A 24,703-nucleotide genomic window follows, 5' to 3' on the forward strand; every position below is an offset into this window, starting at 1 on the left:
AAACCGAAGAGAATAGGCGTTACTACACAGTGGCGCAGAAGCGTTTTTGCTGACAAGCGCAGAGATACAGTGTCAGGCCCAGAGCAGCGCAGGACAGAGCAGCCATATTCAATTACTAGCATATCCCAGGCAGAGGCAGAGCAACGCAGGACAGAGCAGCGCAGTGCTCAGGGCAGAGGCGTTGATGACAGAGGCGTTATAAGGCAGCGCTTGAAAAGAATATGGCAGAGGGCCAGGACTGCTCACAACAGAGGAATGGCAGCGCTGAAACAGGTGGCTCACAGAAACAGGTGGCTCACAATGGAGCAGGGCAGGAGATCGCCCGCTCCGATACCATGTTAAACACACATGGACAGCAAAGAATGGGAAAGATAAATCAGTGAGTACATTTTTTTATTAACATCAGATATACATTTATAGTACAACATATGACTCTTGGGTTTCAGATCCCAAGGTCTCTTGGACTGCTTTTGTCCATTCGACTTCCACACTAACCCATTACGATTAGGTGTCCAACACTATCTAATTTTTTGTAACTAACTTTTATATAGTGTTATTTTACAATTTATATTTTAGCAAATATATATTATTTTCATTTTTATTTATGTTTTTTTATTATTTCTTTAATCTATTTATTTATCTACTAACGAATATTTATTATTATTATTTATTTAATTGCTTATTTTTATTTTTATTTATTTAACTATCAACTTACATTTACCTTAGGTATAAAATGTTAGGTCTCCATTATAACTATTTCCCTTTAATAATAATTTTTAATTATTAAATTAATAATGTAACCCCCTCTAAATAATCCATTTGACTTTTTGACTGTCCCTTGGTCAAATCTAGCCGTTGATCTAGATAGCTGTTGGAGGCCCTGCTCAGACTATTTAACTTGCAAAGCTGGATCTGTTTCTTCAACTTGTCCTGACGATGAGCCACACTTGCTGGCTCGAAACGCGTCGACAAAGATCTCTTTCTATATGTGATTTACGCTGAAGCTCTTCTTACAAGTATATTCAACCTTTCGGGAGGAATGGTGAACAAAGAGTTGAGCCAATTGTATGGTTAGAATTGTTTAAATGCTCTCATTTGAGAGATATCCTCTACCCTTGAATTTTTGGCGGTGACTGGGTGGAAGTCCTTTAAATAATTGGGAATCCAAATCTTGTTAGGTGCTTCAGGTTTGGAGGAATGGATGAAATTTTGCAGAATATTAAAAGAACAATTTAGGGATGGGGTGCACACAAGCTAAATGTGGTTGGAAAGGTTATCCTTCTTAAATCAGTTTTGTCATCTTTGCCAATTTACATGTTTTCGGGTCTCCTATCTCTAAAGAGTGTAATTAATCAAATAGGTGGGATGATATGAAAAATCAATTGGCAAGGAAGAACAATGAAAATATTGGTAAATTGGAATGTTGTCTGTCTCCCTAAAAAATATGAAGGATTGGGGATAAAATATCTTCAATTCATGAATCTCGCCTTGGGAGAAAAAACATTATGGAGACTCCTCTATGAACCAAGGGATTGGTGGAAGAATGCCTTCTTGAGGAAATAGTTTGATAAACCTAGAATCCTCAGGGCTAAAAACGTTGATTGGTTGGGCACTGGTTAAAAAATATGGAAGCTATGTAAGTCAACTACCCTAATTATAATAGATCATCTGGGATGGAAAACTGGAAATGGAGCTAGAATTAGTCTATGGAAGGACAACATTCCTTTAGAAAACCTACTGGAAGAATCGCTAAAAATCAGTGAAATGACTAACTGGATGAACAGGGGAGGATATATTAAAATCAAATACATTTCCCAGTCGGATAATCTTGTTGCATGGAAAATATGAGATTGTTTGAATCTCCCTCCTTATACCAGAATCAATGGGAAAACTAATTAATTCCCTTAAAGGATATGATCCCATTTAATTATTATCTCTTGATCAATGCTCGTGGAGGACTGGTCCACATCATCGCTACTTGGTCAAGGTTGGGTATGACCTTCTGGTGTGAAATCTTCGTCATCTAGCTTTCTCAAAGATTTGGAAGAGGATCCAGTTCAAAGAATGGATCCCAAAAGTGAATATTTTATGTTGGACATTAGTTCACAGGAAAATATTACTTTATAAAAATCTAAAGAAATGAAATATATAAGGTCCATCAAGATGTTCCCTATGCATGGAAGAGGAGGACATCCCTCATCTTTTTCGAAAATGTTCCGTTTCTCTCTTTGCCTAGTAGAAAGCCTTTGAGAAAATTAGCAAAGTAGACTCAATTCTAGAAATTTGGATGGAAATGTTTGAAACTTGGGGAAACAAGTTCCCATGTCCAAGAAAAGCTTTGTCTCTGCCAATTCATTGTTGGATGTCTCTCCCAAAATACCTTTATTGGGAAATTTGGTTGGCTTGTAACAATGTTGTATTTTGGGAAGATCATCCCTCCCCATTTAAAATAACAAATAAAGCTTTGAGTCTATTGTTTGAAGCTATAACTGCCAGGGGTTTTAAACTCTAAGATATAGAAGATTTAAATCCAACTGAAAATAATTGGATAGAAGTTAGGTATCCTTTTCCTCATGTAAATATCCTCAAGTTATGCCCAGTCTTTAAGGGATCTTACTGTATAAAGATGGAACTTCCTGAATTCCAAAAATGGGGAAGAACAAAGGACCATCCTCTACTATTTTTTTATGGAGCTTTGAAGGAAAATCCTAGTTTGGTAGAAGTGGGAGGGGTAATCCTTTGCCCCAATGAACAATTAGAGATTCAATTTGCTTGGGGTTCTATAATTACGACACACAATCAAGTAGCGTATATAACACTTTGTAAAGGGCTTGAATTTGTTATAAGAAAAGGGATCTATCGATTATTAGTGTTCAGAGATTCAATTTCAGTAATTAAGTAGCTCCAGAGAATCAAGGAACCTCGAAGCAAGGAAATCCATAACACTTTGTCAATAATCTATATGTAGCTAAGGTTGCTTGAGGAAGTCAAATTCTTCCATATCCTTTGACATTTGAATACAGAAGCAGATTCTTTAGCAATTAAAGAAGCTATAATGGAGTAATGCATGATGGAGATTAATGAAAACCATAAATCTTATATCCCGCTAACATGATTCGTCGACACATTTTAGAGGAAAAGAACAAGAGATTAGGCTATTGAAATCGTGTTTCTCGTCATCAGAATTCTAGTTGGACATTTCACAAACAATTTCATTTATTTCTCTTAGACTCGGCCTTGTGTCAATCTCAAGGCAAAGCAGATTGGAGGCATGAATCAATTGGGAATATGGATGTGGAGTATGCATGATATAATGACATCTTCTTGAGTTCCTTGTGTGTCACCAAGGATACATACAAATGGAAGTCATCTATGTCTTACAGAGCGAAACTGGGGAAATCCCATTTAAATAATCTTAGTTATTCAAGCAAGCATTCAAGTCCCAGAAATTCTGAAGTTAATGTGAAAATCCTTTGCATAGAATGTAAATTAATGGTAGTTGTTGGAATGGATCACTTCACCAATGTCATGGATTGGGTTGAATTTGTATTAATTGTTCACAGTTGGAATCATTTTCCTTAAGAGGAGGTCCATATATTTATCAAGCTCTAGACGTTACAAGTCTTCAATGATTGTTAATTCATAGTGAGGCAAGATTGCTTCTTGCAGAACGATTTGTATGGGTGCAATTTCATAGATATGGCTCAATGTCATCCCTAGAATATCTTACCTTAGAGCATTCCTTGGTCCATATGAATCAAATGACCGATATGTTGTTAGAAATGGTTGTTTCCCTAACAGAGTTGATGAACAAAAAAGTGACCTAGGTGAAAAGGAAAGGGATATACAATTGATCCTATTGGACAAGAAAATAGTGTTTCTCCAAACGAAATTTGACAAATTACGGGCTTTCATGGAGGCGAAGGAAATAATATTGAATGTTAGATTAAGTATATTGGAAGTTGATCTTAACTAGGGACTTAAGAACAATCAAGAGGATCAAGATGCAAAAGCAGACTAGCTAAAGAAAAGTATTTGTGGTGCTATTGCTCAAGATCGGGAGTTTTCAAGGCAAGATGCAAAACTGAGCAAAATAGACCTATATGCAAGGCCATCTGATTCAAGCCACTCTTAAAGTCTTATTTGATGATGTATTGCAAGACTTTGTATTTTGTCATTATGTGTTTTCTTTAGAGTATATGGTAGATACTAGTGTTGGAATGTAAACAAAATATTTTCTAGGTGTAGGGAAAATCCTTTATGGAAGGGATTAATCAGTGAAAATTTTGAGATGTTTGAAAATGTAAGGTATTGGGCTAGAATATAGTTTTCCTATTTTTTAATATAAAATACCTACTCGTTTCATTAAAAATAAATAAAAATACAATTGAGGCATTCTAAGAACTAATTTTTGTGGTTCCCAAGGAAAAGTTAAATTATTAGGTGTAAAGATGCACTATATCCTATTGTCAATGTTGATTTCACAAAAATTTCAAGCCTTCTTTTTATAAATAAAAACAAATACATTTTATAATTTGGAAGAATGTTTGGCCTCCCAAGTTCATATTTTGTTTTTAGATTGGATAGGGATTCTCCCTTGGAATTAGCAAGTACTAACCAAAAGTGCAAAGGGATTGTGGAAGGTTACATTGACACCTTCCCTAGTTACCTTTTAACTCTATGAGTTTCAAATGTTAACTCTTCTAGTTTCAACCGTTAACTCTTATAGAGTTTATATTTGGAATGATACAATTTTGAGTGCTAAAAAAGTTGCATTAGGGTTTAAAAAGGGTATAATTAGGTCTATGTTTATTTATCTTTGAACATTTTCATTTCATGCTAGTAGTGACAAACAAAATACGAGAGAAAAAGAAGAATGTTAACCCTCTTGGTCTTGGGTCATTACATTTATATTGTTATATTTTATTTTCATTATTGGTTGGATCATTATTTAGTAAATGTATACTTTCTCTCTTACATATATACAACAAGGAAATCTAGATCTCGAGATCATTAAGAGTTAAATAGAAATATGTGTTGTAAAGGAGATCGCTCCCTTGAAGTGGCAATGTTATTTATTCAATTTTATCATTCTCAAGGCGTGACACTACCTAATCCTTTTATTTTATGCAATTTGGATTAATTAGTTGATAACATTCAGTATAATAATGAATGATCCTTGGATTGGCTCCTTCAAAAAATCCATCTTACCATTTTCACTCTAACCTTTTTGGGTACAACAAAATTGGGTGGAAATTTCAACGTTGGCAAAGGAAACAATATAACACATTTGACAAGAAAAAAATATAATCTAACTTTTCATATTTTTAGAGTTAGGTTGTACTAGTTATGGTTTTTTTCTAATCTTGAAACTAGGCTCAAACACGTGGTTTCCGTGAAACAACCATATGTGAATATTGCAATATCCAAATTGAATGAAACTTGTGGGATTCGATAGAAGATGAACTAGGGTATTACATGTCCAAATTTTTCATCTTCAAATGCTAAAAGTATGGAGTGACAAACTATACACGTTTGTTTTCTTGAAATAGGGAAAAACAACATGTTCTAATAATTCCACCATAAATTTCTTCTGAAGCATCCACATTATAGATGATCAATGGGAGTCTAAGGAGAAACTTCTTAGTACCTCCTGTAAAAATATCACTATAGAATATTAGAATTAGATGATTTGTAACAAATGTTAGGTCAAAAAACAAAGCAAACCCCAAATTAGGGCTTTATGCTATGTGTCAACTTAAATTTATCATAACTTTTGATTGAAAGATAAATTTCTAGTGATTTAACAGAGTTCAAAAGGAAGAAATACAAAATAACATATAGGTATCCTTTTTGGTGATAGATATTTAGAAAGAACCATTATTATGGAGAGAAACAATATTATATTTTAAAGAGAAATAAAAGTGGAAGAACCTGCCAAGTTTAAGAACATGTCAAGAGAAATTATGGAAGTCATCATCAACTGGAAGAACTAACTAACATACTATGTAACTTGAAAAGATGTTTATTTCTTATAGAATCATCTACAATTGATCAAGCATTGAAAGTAACACTTGTTGAATGCGAATAACATATTAAGCCCCTAATTGCTTGATCATTACATTGTTATTGCAACATTATTGTTGTTATTATTGGTTGGCTTATTATTTCTAATTGTGTCATTTTTTTGTATGTGGCGTGCATTGGTGTGTTTGTGTGTGTGTGTGTGTGCACATGCCAATGAGACCTAGTTCTAGAGATAATTAAGAGTTATTTTTAAACATAAGGTGTAAAAGAAGTTTCCCTAAAGAAATGGCATTGTTATTTATTCACTTTTTATAATTGTCATGCCATCATTTCATTAGTTATTCTTTCAATCTTGTGTTATAAATTGGGTTATTTGGTCCACAAGAAAGAATGAGCACTAATTTAATTCCCTTCCATTTGTTAATCATTGCTCGTTATTTATTTGTCCCATCAATAATCCCAAATCAACTCATCATAATGAATATGAATATGATTATGAGTATACCACAATAGTAAATTAAGGAACTTGACCACATTAATCAATTAGTGGTGCCCCTTCACTTCCGTTTCAAATAATTAAACTTTGATCTTCCTCCTTAAATTAGCATAGTACCTCACTCTAACTGTAACTTTACAAAAATCACAAATGGAGTGCATTTCAAAAATTACATTAAAAAGGTGAAATAGGTTAAAGATCAACCCCTAAATGATATTACCTTTTCCCACTACAATCTTCAATTGTGTGTGAATCGGTTAGAGAAAACAAATGATGCAGAGGAATTTATTTGGATAGCATTGATCCCATGTCTAATTGGTTGTTGGACACTAATTGGCCTATTATGGAGGAATCTTTTAAATGGTGAGATGAGGAGGATGAGTAGGAGTAGCCAGAAGAGAGGATGCAATAGACAAAACATGAGTGGGGAGGAGAATCAACAAAGCTAAGCATCAACTTTAGTACTTGTTACCGACCAAAATGTGGGTAACCCATAATAAAAAAAATTTATCCTCTTTGGATAGCCAACTAGCTAGCATCCCTACTTGATCAACACATAACATGATGCCGATATTTTCCACTTCTATCTTAAGTCACATTTCTCTCCCATCCAAGATTCCTTCTTGAAGGAATGTTGGTCATCCATCGAAAAGTACTTTAACCATTTCTGCAATCATGTGCTTTCACTTAATGTTATGGGCATACTGATATGGATCAAGGGGAAAACTGGATAATTGGATGATCTCATCTGTATTCTTGTTCCCTTACTTATCCTGGGAGGTTAGTCTTTGAATCTAGTCTAGTAGGACATCCTCTGAGGCCTTAAGGTTTTAGGAAGGAGACTATTTGGGAAGCATTGATTGAAGCAGTGTGTCCAAGGTAATCCATACTTACCACTTTCCAGCTTTCCCTTTATTCATCTCCATCTTCGAGCTGGTGTTTGTTGGTCACTGGCATTGACACCCTTTATCCTCATCCTTGATTCGAGGCCCAAAAGCTTAGTCCTGGAGGTTGATGTAGCTAAAAGAAAGATAAAATAATAATAAATCTATAATGAAAGAAAAATAAAAAATGAAAAAGATGCCTGGGACATTTCCTTAAAGCATGGCTAAAATCCTAGCATGAGATCTACACCAATAATTAGCCATCATCCAGATCCTCAAGTATGTATAAATGCTTCATCTAAATAAAGGAACTCTTGTATTGCCCCAACCCTAATGAGCGATAATTTGACTCATCCTAAAAGGTAATTGAAATATCAACTGCAAGCTTGGGTTCCTGAGCTATGCACCCAAATAAATATAATTTATTAAAACAATGTAAAAGGTGCACGAAAGGGGTGGAAAAAATAGGTCGAGGAAAGGGGTAACTCATGCCTCCATGATTTCTACCTCCTTAGGTATGGTTCATTATGATGCATTTATGGTTAATCTCCCTAAATATTGATGATTTCATTTGATTTTAAGTAATTTTTTGTTAGGAGGTGTTATCATAACAACAAAGGCCTCTTGAGAGATGATTCTCATCCCATTCAACAACATTCTAGAGGCTATTTTACCCATTCTAATGAGTTTTACTATCCTTGGTTATGAAACATACTTTCAAAGAAATGTTGGGCTATGAGTTGGTTTTACATGTTACTTGATTCAATTGAGTACCCCCCAAAGCTAAAACTTTGAGCCAATAAGGCTTGGTGTTGGATTTGTTGATGATGTGCCTAGATGGACCTAAGATGCCCCCAATTTGGCCTTAACACTGTTTGATGGGTTTTGCTTGTTCCAGAGTCTGAATGATGATGGTTATCCTTAAGATGAAAAGGGAGCATTTTTACATCACTAATGGACCCTGAAACTTGAGCATAATGGTGTTATGTCACCCACTTTTCCTTTAGAAGGGTGACATAGGGAACTTTGGTTATGATGTCATGGTTTTTGTGGCATACCCATGGACTTTGAGTTATTTCTTGGAGTATGGAGCACTCATGACCTATTTGTAACTTTCTTGTGTTAATTTGATCACTTATGGAGGATGACGTCGTAGTGGAAGAATATATTTTCACATGCACGTGAGCTATTTTAGCATTATTTGTTATTTTTTAAAGTTATTATGAGGTTGGCTTGTAACCTCTCACTTGTTTAACACTTAAGTAAACTTGTATTAAGGTTTTTGTTTTGTAAATTAATGGAAATAATGGGGTTAAGCTTCATATAAATAGAGGCTCCCTTATTTTGTATTGGATCATGGCATATATTTTTCACTCTTCTCTTGTAAAAGAGTGAAAATTAGTCTTTGCTTGGGTCACAACATGACTTTTCTATGGTGCAAATTCTCTTAGAGGAGGAACATTGTGTGGAGATGTTTTCTTGGGATTGAATGAAGTGTTTCTTTGGATAATTTTGTATGTTTCATGTTTTCTCTTATATATTTTACATATTGTATTTGTGTAGTAGGATTTATATCTTGTGCCATGATTAAATGTTGAATCTATGTTGAAATCTTGTTCCATTATAGCATGCAAAACAATGGAAAAACATAGTATTCAAAACCAGCTGGTTCGAACAATAAAATGGTCAAATTGGTTAGTTCATTAGGAAGAGGTACCTAACTGGTAGAAAAATCAGTTTTAATGCTCACGGGATAGGGTTTTGGCACTAACCAGCCATAAACCAACTAATTTATGACAAAACCGACCAATCAGTCTTTATTGTCAAGTCGGTCACCAACCCCATGGAAGTCGTTTTTGTGTGGTTTGAAGCGGTTTTGAGGGAAAGTAGGGGTTGTATCCCTCCAAAATCATCCCATCCAAGCCTTTAAAGGATGACTCCCCTCTCATTTGCCTCACACATCTCATTTGGACTTTTTTTGAGATTCATTGTGAACTTGGAGAGTGTTGAGTTTTTGCTAGAGTAGTGGAACAATAGAGAATTTAGGTTGTGTTTTCTATATTAGAACTACTTTGGAGATACTTTGGATCTATTAGTGGAGTTGACATCTTCAAGAGGAGGCTAAGGGAGCCAGTTTTCACTTCCAGGTAAGGATTTTCACTTGAAAAAAATCCATATTTCACTATTGTCTATGTATTTTTTTTTTTTGTTCTTTAAAATTTCAACTATTAGTTTTCAAGTCTTAAATTTCAACATGTTTGCAGGATAAATAAGCCCCATTTTTCCCCAAATTTATCTTAGGTTTTCCATTTTACTTAGATGTATTTTTTTTTCAATTTTTTTTCCTTTCCAAATTTCAAATATTTCATTAGTCAGTAGCCACCATGTCTCTGAAAGCCAAGGACACTGCATGGTCTCATTGTGATATGATTGATGGAAAAATGACTTGCAAATATTTCCAAAAATCTATTGGAGGAGAAATATTCACTGGTTGAAAAAAAATTAGTTGGGATAAGAGGCCAAGTAAAGCCATGTAAAATGCCAAAGGAAGTGGTAGGTCATATTAGGGTAGAATACCTTGCGAAGCTTGAGAAGTTTGAGGAGAATAAGGCAAGGGATAAGGCCATTCAAGAAGAAATTGCGGAGAAGAAGGAAATTTTAAAATCCATGAGAGATGGTGGGTATGAAGATTTTGAGATTCAAGACTCCTCTTCTATCCCTTCCACCAATGATCCCTTTCACTATGTTCATCCTGCTCTTGGGTCTTATAATCAAGGAAAACAATCTAAAGGAAAAAAGAGGACAAACATCCAGAGTTATTTCTCAACATTTTCTACTAGGCCCACAATTTCCTCTACTATCCTATTTCCTCCCAACCAAGTCTAACTCAATTTCAACCCACTTTGGATGACCACTGGAAAAAAAAATGCAGAGAATTTGATTTTCAATACATTGTTAAATGGTGGTATCATGCATATATCCAATTTAATGTTGCTTGCTCACCTTACTACCAAGATATGTGGGACTATTATAGCTACAGGAAAGAGCTTCGAAGGCCCTAATGTGCATCAACTGAGGGGAACTCTTTTGCAAAAAGAGATTTTTGCTTCGATGAATATTTAACTAAGTATAGAGAGCCATGGGACAATACATGTTGTTCCATCATGTCAGGTGGATGGATTGATGGAAATAACCACACTATCATTAATTTACTTGTTTCTTTCCCTTAAGGAACCGTGTTTTTTAGACCAGTTGATGCATCTGATAGGGTGAATGATGAAAACCTTCTATTTGAGCTTTTGGAACTGATGATTAAAGCAATGGGGGAGGAGAATGTTGTGCAGGTCATCACAAATAATGCATCAAACTATGTTCTTGTTGGAAAGATGCTAGAGTCCAAATATAAGACTATGTTTTGGACTCCATGTATTGCACATTACATAGACCTCGTGCTTGAGGACATAGGAAAAGTGGAGCAAGTAAAAAACACTATAGAACATGCCAAGTGCATAAAAAAAACAGATTTACAACCACTCATGGGTATTGAGCCTAATGAGAAAAAACACTAGGGGAAAAGAGCTTGTTAGGCTTGCAATTACAAGATTTGCAACTTACTTCCTTAAATTGCAATCTCTCAATTCTCAACAATGAAACTTGCTAAAAAAAATCTTCTGATTAATGGAATTCATCTCGATGAGCTCATAAAAAATATGGAAAATACACCAAAAATAATTTTTTTGACAATTATTTTTGGAAAAAGTTTGCAGAGGTTGTGAAAATTAGTGAGCCCCTTGTTAAGGTGTTACAGATGTTGGATGGGGAAAAATTGACCAAGGGCTACATCTATGAGGCTATGGATCAGGAAACGGAGCAAATACGAGCAAAATACAAGGATAAAGTAGTTAAATATGGTCCTATTTGGGAGATCATTGATAACAGATGGAATAATCAAATCCATCGTCCTATACATGCATCGGTATTTCCTAAACCCAAAGTATCATTATAAAGCTCATCTATGAGATGTGCACACTAGGGAGGTCAGATATGGGTTGTACGATTGATTGGAGTGCATGGTCCCTAACCATTATGAATAGTTGGAAATACATAAACAGCTTAATCTTTTCAATATGATAGCAAGTAGCTTTGGTAAAAACTTAGCAAAGATCGCAATACTGAAATTAACAATTTATGTAACTACCCCTCCCACATTTACCCACTTTGAAAATCGCTCCAGGGTAAGCATGAGCTGAGTGTTACTATGATGTGACTTGACCTCCAAGTTCCAGTTATGGAAGTGGGGCCTACAAGCTGGAAGTAAACTGACATCCCTTAGAGACTACAGATCACTGAGGAGCTTACCAACTACCGCAGGTGATCAATCCCTGAGTTGGAACTCTTTTTCACTAGGTTTACTCCCTAATCACACCCATAACACTTCATGCATGAGGTTGGGGGGATATAACCACACCCATAGGCCTATCTCCATGTAGTTATGATCCAATTTCCTCTATTTTGTGCATCTAGTGGCAAGATATATGCCACTTTTTTAGGCTAGCCTCCAAACCATTGCCTGGAACTTTCTAGAATCATGACAATGATGATAAAAATGCTAAACAATCAAAACTTGAGCAAGATCTTGGGCTAGACATGTCGAATACAAGATAGACATTTCATCATAAAGATAGTAAACATATAAGCTATTGGTCATGAATAAATATTTGATCATAAAATTCTCTGACTTCATCTGAAAATCACCAAGAAGGCTCTATGCCCTCTTAAGCTAGCTGCAACAACACTTGTTAGGCCATGCATTCATCAACCATTCAATAACTTATCAAATGATGAGAGAGATCCATAGCTAGAGCACATCATAAAACCATGCATATAACTAGAATATAAACTATGAAAAATAATCCATAATATCACCATAATGACCAGTACAAGTGCTCATAGATCATAAAAGGAGAATAAATCATATAACAAATGAAAATGTCAACCAAGTCAGGGACTCCACGTACGACCCGACCATAGATTGGGTTGAACCAAATCTCTCTTTCATCCAATCACCCTCGCACCATATTCCAAGCATGAATGTGGGATCATAAGGGTTAAACCAAAATAAAAACAACTACGGCTTCCATAGGCCAAACCACCTCAACCCTCAAGCACAGTGATATCAACTATATAGTCTAGAAATCACTAACATCAACTAGATTGGTCTCTATCCAAGCTGTCTAGGGCTCCAGGAACTAGTAACTCAACCCACAACCTCTAAGGAACCTAAGTTGTTATAGAGCTCTAGATATCTCCCATCTCAACCCACAGCCTCTAGGGAACCCAATTTGTTTCAGGGCTCCAAAGAATTTGTCCCAACCCAAATCCATAGGAAACCTAAGAACCAATCAGAAAATCAAATGGGGAACCCACTACATCATGGTTATCCAGGAAATGGCAAGGAAAAGCTGAAACCACTTTCAAACCAGGAAAATCTCCATACTAATGATAGTACATACCCAAGGAACCACATGCATATACCATGCATCAAAAAACTAACAAGGAGATCACACATGCAACCTGTTACCTACAAAATGAGCATGATGTAGTTGTTGATCGACCTATCTCCTTGTGCTTCCTTGCTTTCGTTTGCTTGTCTTCTTCCAAATTAGTCCAAGAATATTCTAAGTGTGCAAGAATGTAAGAGAGCCAAATTCTAAACTGATAAAAGATATCAAATGTTTCTATGATGCCTTTTCATTATTGATGTCCCCTTTTCTTTCATTTTTCCTCTAATTTTCCTCTCATGCAAATTTGTGTCTCTTCACCTTCCTTTTCTCCTATTTTCCTTTATTTCATAATTAAATATCATTTATTGCATCTTTTCCTTTGTCAATTTCTAGATCCATTATTAAACTGCAAGTGATTTCTACTATAATGTTTTCCCACAATTCAAATTGAAATATATGTCCCATGACCTTGGTCTTATTTTATTTACATGGAAAATCAACCAGGGGTTGTTACAATTTTCCTCTCCCTTGATGATGGCCCCTAGATAGATATAATATGGAATTAAGCAGACCTTTAGGGTTTTACAATGCCTTGATGATGGATTTCATTCAATAGGGTGGTTTATCTCTCATTTCTTAGGGAAATTGAAAGATGTGGATCAACCAAGTAAGAAATTCCAAATTGTTTTTCTTTTAATGTTCAATTGTTTACAATTCAAACTATAAATACACGTAAATAAGTAATGAAATGAACTAACTAATGTATTTTTCTTTGTAGCACATTGGTAGGAGTCATTTGGCAGCCAATGTCCTCAACTCCAAACGTTTTTAGTTATAGTCCTCAACGAAACTTAAAGTGATTCTACTTGTGAGCGCAATTGGTTTTTTTTAGTGCATACACACGAAGAAGAGAAACTGTTTGAAACAAAAACAGTTAAATGATCTTGTCTTTGTGCAATACAATCTTTAACAAAGGCACAACCAATTGATGAACAAAAGACATGATCAAGATCCCGTTTTGTTGGATGATATTGATCCAACATCAAAATGGGTGGAGGAGACTCAACCAACTGAGTTTTATGTCGATTTTGATATTGGTGACATGGATTTACGGGGGGTTGATCTCGATGCAGATCTAGTAGTGCCATTGGAACCAGAACAAGTGGTTGAATTAAGAAAAGGAAAACAACCAATGGAAGGCATTGGTCGTGCAAATGGACCAACTCATGCATACATTAGGTCTAGTTGTATTGCTACTAGTGCTGCTACTGAGGTTGCAAATGAGGCTGAGGCATCCTCAGACTCTAAGCAAGATGATGTTTATGTAGCTCTTTTTGATGATTCCATGTCTAGTAGTGGTCATGAATTTGATCATGACAAGGATTGATCATGTTGATCACTGATATGTAGACTTGTAATCATGTCGTAGGCCAATGGCCCCATAGCTTGTGGCATTGTTCTTGGACTTTATAGGTGATTTAGAGCCTCATTGATTATGTATTTTATTGTTGATATGATCAGTGTCATTTTTGATATATTCACCTTTACATGGTATATATATGAGAAAAATTTTCATATTTTGTCTCTATTGGTTTGAAATCATGGTTTTATAAGTTAAAAATATTTTTTTTTTCATTAAAAATAAATTATTTCATGTATTTTTTAAAGACGGTTCATTGAGATCTAACTGGTCTAGTATTTCTAGTTCTGGTTTGAAAACCACTTTCATAGGTGGATCGGTCTGGTCACCATTTTCGATTTTGAATACTATAATGCAAAAATTTTCTGTTTGAAATCTATAAGGAAACTTTGATTATGCATTCCTTATATTTAAATCCCCCCCTCACAATTAAAAGTAGATGCCCTAGTCATCCCCTCTTACTCCATCAAAATTTCTCTTATTAAATTTAGCCCTAGAAGACTCCATTAAGCCCATTTAGAATGAGGCACTAATAATATGTTGTGTTTATAATCCATTGAATTAATTAAATCCCTTCTTATTTACCTTTTCCTTTAACATCTAGGGTTAACAACTAGGGTTTCTTGTGGAAAGTTACATAAAAGTGAATTTGAGTTTGATGTGTATGGTTCATAAAGTAGGAATTGCATCAACAAATATGAAAGAAAAATATAACATTGTTACAAGGTAAGACTCCCCTCTTTAGGACTAACATCATCCTTTATTTGTTGTTTATGCATGTTTTTAACCCTAGATATCCATTAAGAAACCCTAATACTTGGTGTCTATTGGAATGCCTTGCTTCCTTTTATTTATTATCCCTTGAAAAGTATTTTCTTTGGTTGTTATATGACATTGTGTACTCTATCATTGCAAATCAACATAACCCTAACTTATAACAACCATCTATTTTGTCTAGGGATAGAGTACTTGAAACTTGGCATCGAACATCTAGGTTTTCTAGGCTTTGTCGATGCTTTGTCCCATCTGGTAGTCCTCTTATATATCACCTTGAGCCATAATAATTAAATATACTTTCGGTGATTAGGGACGCCTCCCAAATACCACTAAAGAGTGGGAGAAAGGTTATTGAGGTGGCATTAACAACCCTTTATCTTGTTTCCATAAGGTCTGGTTCTACCTAGTGGGGCTTTGCACTAGGCCTGCTAGATTTTGTGGCAACAATACATACTCAAACTACTATAAGACAACCTATTGTTTTTTATTGTCATAGGGATAGAGGAAATTGATAATATACTAGCATAGATATATATTAAACCCAGATCTACCAAGTGCCGAGAGGGATCAAATCTCTCAAGATGCAAACCCCGTTTTGAGTGTAAAACTCGAGGGAAAGTTTGCACTTCGAGAGAGATTTGATTTTTCTCAGTGCTTGGTAGATATAGACTTAAGATAGATCTAATATGGTTAAGATTTTTTTTTTCACTTGTTTTATATACTAGCAATTTCCCCAAAAGGTGCAAATATAAGTTGATAGGATCGTTAAATTGGAAAAGTTGTACTTTGATTTGAAATAATAAAGAAATGAACATGGACACATCAATGCATCCCATGGATAAACCGATATGGACCATATTATTTATGACGATCATGCCCATCCCCACACCATAAAGAAACACAAAAAACAACAACTAGAAGCCAAACTATTGTATCACCTAAAATATTGTGTGATCCTCGCCTATGTGAGGAGGATTAGGATTGCATACAATCTGGTTCTCAGTGCTTTCACTTTGTGAAGACAGTGGTTTCATAGCATGGGTTTAAGCTTTAGACTGCATAGATATTTTTGGGTTTTCTCCACCCTTTGCTTCCTCAAGGTTCGTCAATAAGGGCTTGCTGACTTGTTATTTTTCTATATCTTATGATTTCTTGTTCGCGGAATTCCCTTCCCAGAAAGATGGAATCAATTTCTCACCCTGATCCAGGTGGATATTTGTGGCCATATTCCTATTCCACTTGGACCCCCACCATTATTTCTTTTAGTTTTCTAGTTTCCTTAATTGTAGCACAATTTACTATTTTTGGCAATTTTTCAGGCCCTGAACTTCCGGAGCTGTTTTGAGGCCCTAAAAAACATTTTTTTGGAAAATCACTGGTGGAGAATATTAATTTTAACTTAGTATTCATTGTCATCAATTGTAATACTCAGATAGATATTTCTAACGAGGTATCTTGTGTGTCAAACAGAGATCGTATGCCAAAGTTATGACCTCGAGAAATTGATGTACGGATTTACCCCAACGGGGCCCATAGTTTGGTGTTTCATCTCTCAGGGTTAGGTTTTTGGATATTTGGGGTTTTCCATTGTTTCTCAATAATAAATAGGCCTTCAAGCCTCATTGTAACACAGTTCAAAGGCATGTAGCCACCACATCTCTTCTCATAAACAAGCTACCATCGCCCAAGCCAATCTTATTTCTATTATGTTTGTAAGCATATTTCAATATCTGATATTAATGAAATGAAGCATTATTTCTGTTGCATCTCTACATTTAAATTCATATCAGTGGTATCATAGCGTTCTGCTCTTTCTCGATCTTTCTTTGCATGTCCCCAACGATGTTGGGGTATAAGCAGTTTGGGCTTGATCTAGTTGAACCTTTGCAATATCAACCTCGCAAACCCTGACAGCCGCCCATGGGGTGATCTAGGTGGATTTTGGTGGCCACCCACCTATCCCACTTGGACCCCCACAACTGTCTCTTTCAGTTTTTCAGTTTTTGTAATTGTATCACAATTTATTATTTTTAGCAGTTTTTCGAGTTTTGAACTTTCAGAGCCATTTTGAGGGCCTAAACGACGTCTTTTGAGGCCCCAAAGTTGTAGTTCTCGGATAGATCTTTCTAACGAGATATTGTATGCATCAAATGGAGATCATATGCTAAAGTTACGACCCCAGGAAGTTGATATACCAATTTACCCAAACGGGGCCCACAATTTGGCATTTCATCTTCTAGGGTTAGGTTTTTGGATGTTTAGGGTTTTCCATTGTTTCTGAACAATAAATACGCCTTTGAGCCTCATTGTAACACAGTTCAGAGGCATGTAGCCGCCACATCTCTTCTAAGAGATAAGCTACCATCGCCCTAGCTGGTTTATTTCCATTTCTGTTTGTAAGCATATCTCAGTATTTTACATTAATGAAATGAAGTATTATTTCTGTTGCATCTCTGTGTTTATGGTCATGTCTATAATTTGTTGCATTCCTATTTAAATTCGAATCAATGGTATCAGAGCAGTCTGCTTTTTCTCTGTTTTTCTTTGCATGTCCCTAACGAGGTCGGGATATAAGGAGTTAGGGCTTGAACTAGTCGAACCTTTGCAAGCCCGACCTCGCAAATCACGACGGCCTCCCATGGCGAATGAAAAGAAATACGAGGGGGTAGGAGATCCTATCAAAATCTTGCTCGAAGAAGCCCTCGAGCGACAAAGGAATGCAATGATGGACAACTTTGCCCAGATCCTTCAGCAGCTACCCAGAGGCGACGCATCAGCTTCCAGTAGCTACTCTGGAAACGCCACACTCTTTAAGGTAGAAGTTAATTTTGAAATCCCCATATTTGAGGGTCAGATAGATGCAGATGTTGTAGATAAATGGTTAAATTTTCTAGAGGGTTATTTTTCTGTTCATGAATTTTCGAGTCAGGAAAATATTATTTTCGCTCTTCTCAAAGCAGCCCCCCACGTCAAGGACTGGTGGGAAACTTACTGCGAGCAGAAGGATGAAAGTATAGACTCACTGTTCTCAGCCGCACCTACTTCGAATTCCTTCCGGGATGCCATCAAAGAGCAATACCACCCTGTCAAAAGTTATGAGGACAAATACATAAAGTGGACCATGTTGCGGCAGGGATGGGACCAAGATGTGCTGGAGTTCACAAACATTTTTCATACCCTTTGCACATAGTTGGGTATCAAGGATTCTAAGCTGCATTTGGTACTCAAATACCACGGCTGCCTAAAAAGGTACATCCAGGAAGAGATGGAGTTCCTGAACATCTCCTTGCTTGGCACGATGTACTGATACACTGTCAAAATCGAGCAGAAGTTCAAACAGAAGAAGTGAGACTTTGGATCTGCGAATCCGAAGACCAAAGGAAAAAGCCAAGGCGAGGTGACCCAAGACAACCCGTCGAAGCCGCAAGAAAATAACAACACCACGAAGTCAAAGAAGGACATAGGAAAGTGGTGCGAGTTCCATAAGAGCCCCACTCACAACACAAGTGAGTGTCGGACCAAGTAGTTGTTGGTGGCCGAGTTGAAGGCTTCATAATCAGATGCATGTTCCGACCCTGAGTCAGAACCCGACAAGGGAAATGGAAAAGGGAAGCAAACCATCGATGCGGAGCCTAACGTCACTATTGCCACCGCCAAGATCTAGAATAATGAACCCGAAGATCCAGAGGAGGGGGAGCGCCTTTTCCACTCACAGATGTGGGTGAAGGGTTCACCGTTGCAATTCATTGTTGACAGTGGAAGCCAAAAGAACCTCATTTCAGCAGAGGTTGTGAAGCGGTTGGGCCTACCGAATACACCACACCCACAGCCATACAGTATCGGGTGGCTTCACCAAGGACGAGATCTCCAAGTTCGCCAGCAATGCTGCCTTCCTTACAACATCAAACCCTTCACAGATGAGGTATTGTGTGATGTTACACCTTTGGATGTTTGTGATGTATTATTAGGCTAGCCATACTTGTGGAGGCGACATGTTGTGTATGAGTCAAGGCCTCGCGCTGTCATTATTTCTTTGAATAATTCATTATACAGGATACCGGAGCTAGCCCCACCTACCGCCACCTCTTTGATCACTGCCAAGAAAGGCAGCAAGCTCATCTCCCAGACTAGGAAATTCATTTTCTGTCAGGTTTGCTCCCAAAGTAAGGGGAAGATCTTCACCACATCCATGACCCCCGCGAAGGGTTCATCCACGCAGCAGCGTCAGCAAAGGAATACGATAATGACAGAACGCAGGAACAACTTCTCCTCACCCACAGCGGTACCACACAAGTTTCCAGTGGGCGACAAAGTCTGGTTGCATCTACAGAAAGAACGCCTGACAAGAGCCCATCAGAAGCTTAGACCACGCCGACATGATCCTTACACCATTACCAAGGCTGTGGGAAATAATTCTTTGGAGCACATCATTCCTCCATTCCTTCGCCTACACCAAGTGTTCAATGTATACCGCCCTCGATCATACTTTCACCATTAGTGGACACATCCGAGATTGCAGAACAGCTCACCAGGGACCAAGTTCAGCAGATGGAGGAGCTCAACGCAATGGGGACCATTTCTTCCTAAGGGGGGAGGAATGATCCAGGTGGATGTTGGTGGCCACCCACCTATCCCACTTGGACCCCCACAACTGTCTCTTTCAATTTTTCAGTTACCGTAATTGTAGCACAATTTACTATTTTTAGTAGTTTTTTGGCCCTGAATTTCCGAAGCCGTTTTGAGGCCCTAAACGATGTATTTTTGGAAATCTGGGAGCAACATGGGTCCATGGATTGATGTTGCTCTTCCAAACGTTGTAGTTCTCAGATAGATCTTTCTAACGAGATATTGTATGCGTCAAACAGAGATCGTATGCCAAAGTTACGACCCCAGGAAGTTGATGTACCAATTTACCCAAACGGGGCCCACAGTTTGGTGTTTCATTTTCTAAGATTAAGTTTTTTGATGTTTAGGGTTTTCCATTGTTTCTCAACAATAAATAGGCCTTCGAGTCTCATTGTAACACAGTTCAGAGGCATGTAGTCGCCACATCTCTTCTTAGAGATAAGCTACCATCGCCCTAGCTGGTTTATTTCCATTTCTGTTTGTAAGCATATCTCAGTATTTTACATTAATGAAATGAAGTATTATTTCCACTGCATCTCTGTATTTATGGCCATCTCTGTAATTTGTTACGTTCCTGTTTAAATCTGGATCATGGGGGAAGAAAAGAAAGACGAGGGAGCAGGAGATCTTATCAAAATATTTTTCGAGGAGGCCCTTGAGAAACAAAGGAACGCGATGATGGATAACTTTGCCCAGATCCTTCAACGGTTGCCCATCAACGGCGCATCCACATCCAACAGCCACTCTGGAGGCGCCAATCCTTTTAAGGTACAAGTAAACTTTGACATTCCCATATTTGAGGGCCAAATAGATGCAGACACCGTAGATAAATGGTTAAATCTGCTAGAATGATATTTTTTTGTTCATGATTTTTCCAGCCGAGAAAATATTACTTTTTCTCTTCTCAAAGTCGCTCCCCACATCAAGGACTGGTGGGAAACCTACTGTGAGTAGAAGGATGGAAGCACACCCTCACTGTTTTCAGCCGCACACACTTGGAATTTGTTCTGGGATGCCATCAAGGAGCAGTACTACCCTTTCGGGAGCTATGAGGATAAATTTCATAAAGTGGACTATGCTGCGATAGGGAAGGGACTGTGAGGATCCATCCTAGGGTCCTCTAACTACATACTAAATTTATTTAATTTAAACAAAATAAGAATGGAAATAACTTTTTTATAACTCAACGTTTATTTTATGATAATATATAATTAAAATTTATTTACAACATATTAAACAAGTAAGAATTTCATTGCAGCCGTTTACATAAGTAATCAATAAATGGAAGAATAGTTGTTCCAATAGATTGGTTGAGATACTCCTGACTCTGTTGGGATGCTCCTCTAGACAACCCAACTGAATTTACCTCCCAGCCAATTAGAAATGGTTTCCTAGCCCATGGAATCTCCACAAGTTCCCTAGCCCTCCGAGCCTAATTCCAACTAGTTGTAGTGTGTCCAAGTTAAACCAACACTCTCCCTTCTCTTTCTCCACATTCCTCCCAAAACCAAATCCTCCAAAACCAAAACTAAGACCAAGGATTCCCCTCTCCTCTCATCATCCTCCCCCTTTTATGTCTCTTCCTCCCATCCACCTCCACCACCTATCATTAATGTCATGACTACCCCCCTATCCTTTCATTTAGTATCCTTGACTTTTCTTACCATATCTTCTCCCAAGTAGATTTGAGAAGATACTTTGGGATATGGATATTTAATTTGGAATTTAATTGGAGAAGACCATATCTTCTCAAAACTAGATTTGAAAAGACACCTTGGGATATGGATATTTAATTTGGATTTTAATTGGAGAAGACCATATCTTCTCAAAACTAGATTTGAAAAAACACCTTGGGATATGGATATTTAATTTGGATTTTAATTGGAGAAGACCATATCTTCTCTAAACTAGATTTGAAAAGACACCTTGGGATATGGATATTTAATTTAGAATAAATTGGAGGAGACCATATCCTATCCAAAATTAAATTTGAGAAGACAAGTTGGGAATTGAATAAAAACAATAATAAAAATTTTATCAGTAAAATAAAATTACAGTTTCACAAATGTAGGTATATACCAATATTTCTTGATGATTGTAAGTCAATATTTTTAGGTTAATTAAACACTAATAAAAATTAGCGTGATAAGGTTAAGTAGGGCATTACATACACCCCTCCTTTAGAAAGCTTCGTCCCGAAGTTAGAGTGAAAAAGATACAAGGAGTTCGAAAGAAGTTTGACAATAAGGCATAAAAAAAATAGAGAGAGTTATAGTAGTAAAATTAAGTAAGTCAGACAATGATACCACTTCCCATCAAGAGTCTCCAACTAATCTATATCCTCCTATCTTTCCTAATCTGCTTCCATTCCCACCCTATCCATCCTCTGCTGTTATATACTATGGCATCGGCTATACCAATCTAACCACTGATAAAACCAATATGGCGGAAGCGTCGACTATATCGACCTAACTTCCCCAGCAGGCAACTGGAAATCGTCATCACATGTCTAGGGGAGTGTGTCCATCACTGTCGTCCCACGATTCTAGGTTTGGAAGTTTTATAGTGGGAAATACCTCCAACCCTCCTCACAACTAGGGTCAACACCCTAACATGGGCCAGACTACAATGTTAGTTGGATACTTTTCATCGACTAAACTAGTCAGGTAGTCTTTTCACCTGCCATTTACATTTTACCTATGTCATAAGAGTGCATATCAAGTAGATACAAAATGTAATAGAACAATGTACATCATACATTTCCTTATTAGATGTCTTGGCCTTCCCCAATGGAAGAGTAGATCTTGGTTATTACATAGTTCTTTCCAATCTGCAAGTTAGTTCTCATTCATGCATATATATAACAACAAAATATATATAAATAAGTGATCTTAAACATCAGGTTATTAAGTCTAGTATCCACGTGTCAATTTTGTAGTCCATACTAGAAATACATCTTACATTAGATAAATCATAATTTCACTAAGTCATTCATTAGATAAATCATATACACTTAAGCCATACATGAAACAATAATAACTCTGATAAGTCAGGCACTATATAAATCATAACCAAGTAAGTTGTACATTAGGTCATACACCAAACATTTCAATCATCAATACCTAATCCATCTAATGATTTATATAAATAGTTTCACCTATCCAACTATATTACATAGCGTTCATAAATAAATAACATGGAACTGCAAATAGAGCCTTAGCATAGGTAGTTATCCAAGTCAAAATGGGCATCACAGATGCTCAAAAGGTGAGGGGTAGTCACGACGTATAGTCTCTGCATCCTCCCAGTTAGCAGATCCTGGGCTATACTTGTCCCACTGGACCTTAACCTGATCCACCATGCGACATCTGAGCTGTCGAACCCTACGGTCCAATATGCATAATGGTTCGACCATTATGGTTCCCATGTCTGAGACTTGCAATTCCCTCCAATCTAGTTTGTGAGATTCATTAGAAACATAATGTCGTAAAATAGATACATGAAAAACATCATGAGTTTTATGCAAATGGGGTGGCAGTACAAGACGATAGGCAACTGGTCCAATCTTCTCCTTGATCCTAAAAGGTCCTATAAACCGAGGTGACAACTTCATCCCTTTCCCAAACCGAATGGTGCTTTTGTTGGGTCGGATACGAATAAAAACTTGGTCTCCTACTTCATAACTTCAATCAGTCCTATGTGAATTAGCATAACTCTTTTGTCTATCTTGTGTTTCCTTTAACCTTTGTCGAATCTATCTTATTTGTTCCTCCATTTCTTGAACTAATTCTGGCCCAACTATTACTCGGTCCTCCAACTTTTCCCAACTCAATGGTGTCCTACATGGCCTCCCATATAGAGCTTGATAAGGAGGCATCCCGATTGAACTATGGTAACTGTTATTATAAACAAACTATACTAATGGTAAGTACCTTTCCCACTAAGTCTGATTATCCATGATGTACATTCTAAACATGTCTTCCATAACCTGATTTACACTTTCAATCTGCTCATCTGTTTCTAGATGATATGTTGTGCTCAGATTCAATTGAGTCCCTAGTGCTGACTGCAAACTTGTCCAAAACCTAGATGTAAATCGAGTCTCTATCAGAAATGATCTTTGTGGGTAACCCATGTAGTCAAATAACTTCACTTATAAAAACTCGTGCCACATCAATAACATCGTAAGTGTCTCCCACTGGGATGAAATGGGCACTTTTGGTCAATTTATCAACTAAAACCAATATAGAATTGTGCCTCTATGAACCGAGTGGCAAACCCACAACAAAATCCATAGAAATTACCTCCCATTTAGACATAGGGATGTCATGTGGTTGTAGGAGTCCTGCTGGATGGCGATGATCGGCCTTCACTCGTTGACATTCAAGACATTTGGCGACAAACTGGACTATGTCGTGCTTCATGCATGCCCAAAAGAAGAGTTTCTTCATGTCCGCACACATCTTCTTCACTCTAGGATGTGCACAATAGAGTGCTCTATGTGACTCTTCGAGGATGGTTCCCCTTATACCCCCTTCCTCAGGTATGTACATTCTCCCTTGAAATCTCAATAGTCCATCTGGTTCAAGGACATATACCTCAAACTTTGGTTCTATCTGCTTCCCACTCTAGGGTGTTGATATAACCTTTAGATACCAACTATCTTCAAAGAGTTTCTCCAACACATGTTCCCTTAAATTGACCCTCAAGGCTACTATGGAGAAGGTTCATGGCCTCCTTCTTAGTGCATTAGCCACCACATTCTCCTTTCCCTTTATGTATGAGATCTCAAAATCATACTCACTCATGAATTCACTCCACCACCTTTGTCTAGCATTCAAATCCCTTTGAGTGAAGAGGTGCTTCAGGCTTTGATGATCTATTCTTAACTCAAATCTTCTCCTAATGAGGTAGTGTCTCCACAGTTTCAAAGCTAACATCACTGCTGCTAACTCTAAGTCATGGGTAG

At 37.0% G+C, this 24,703-nt stretch overlaps 1 protein-coding gene across 3 annotated transcripts in view; it reads right to left on the bottom strand.

The window, feature by feature from the left end:
* Window positions 1-5,339: 5,339 nt before the first annotated feature.
* LOC149168117 (uncharacterized) overlaps window positions 5,340-24,703 on the bottom strand; it is a 42,700-nt gene continuing 23,336 nt past the window's right edge. For 2 of the 3 annotated variants that reach the window (XR_016259317.1, XM_089426888.1), the window contains exon 3: window positions 5,340-5,653. Coding sequence is in view for 2 of the 3 variants with exons in the window: in XM_089426888.1 (XP_089283014.1) it covers window positions 5,618-5,653 (36 nt within the window). In the remaining variant the exon portion in view is untranslated. Of the gene's footprint in view, window positions 5,668-24,703 lie in introns of all 3 variants that reach the window. The other variant, XM_089426889.1, reaches the window with a different exon arrangement.

This window comes from Pinus tabuliformis, chromosome 4_2 (assembly GCF_031772625.1).
Source record: "Pinus tabuliformis cultivar Carrire ecotype Pingquan chromosome 4_2, CPIR1, whole genome shotgun sequence".
Lineage (NCBI taxonomy): Eukaryota > Viridiplantae > Streptophyta > Pinopsida > Pinales > Pinaceae > Pinus > Pinus tabuliformis.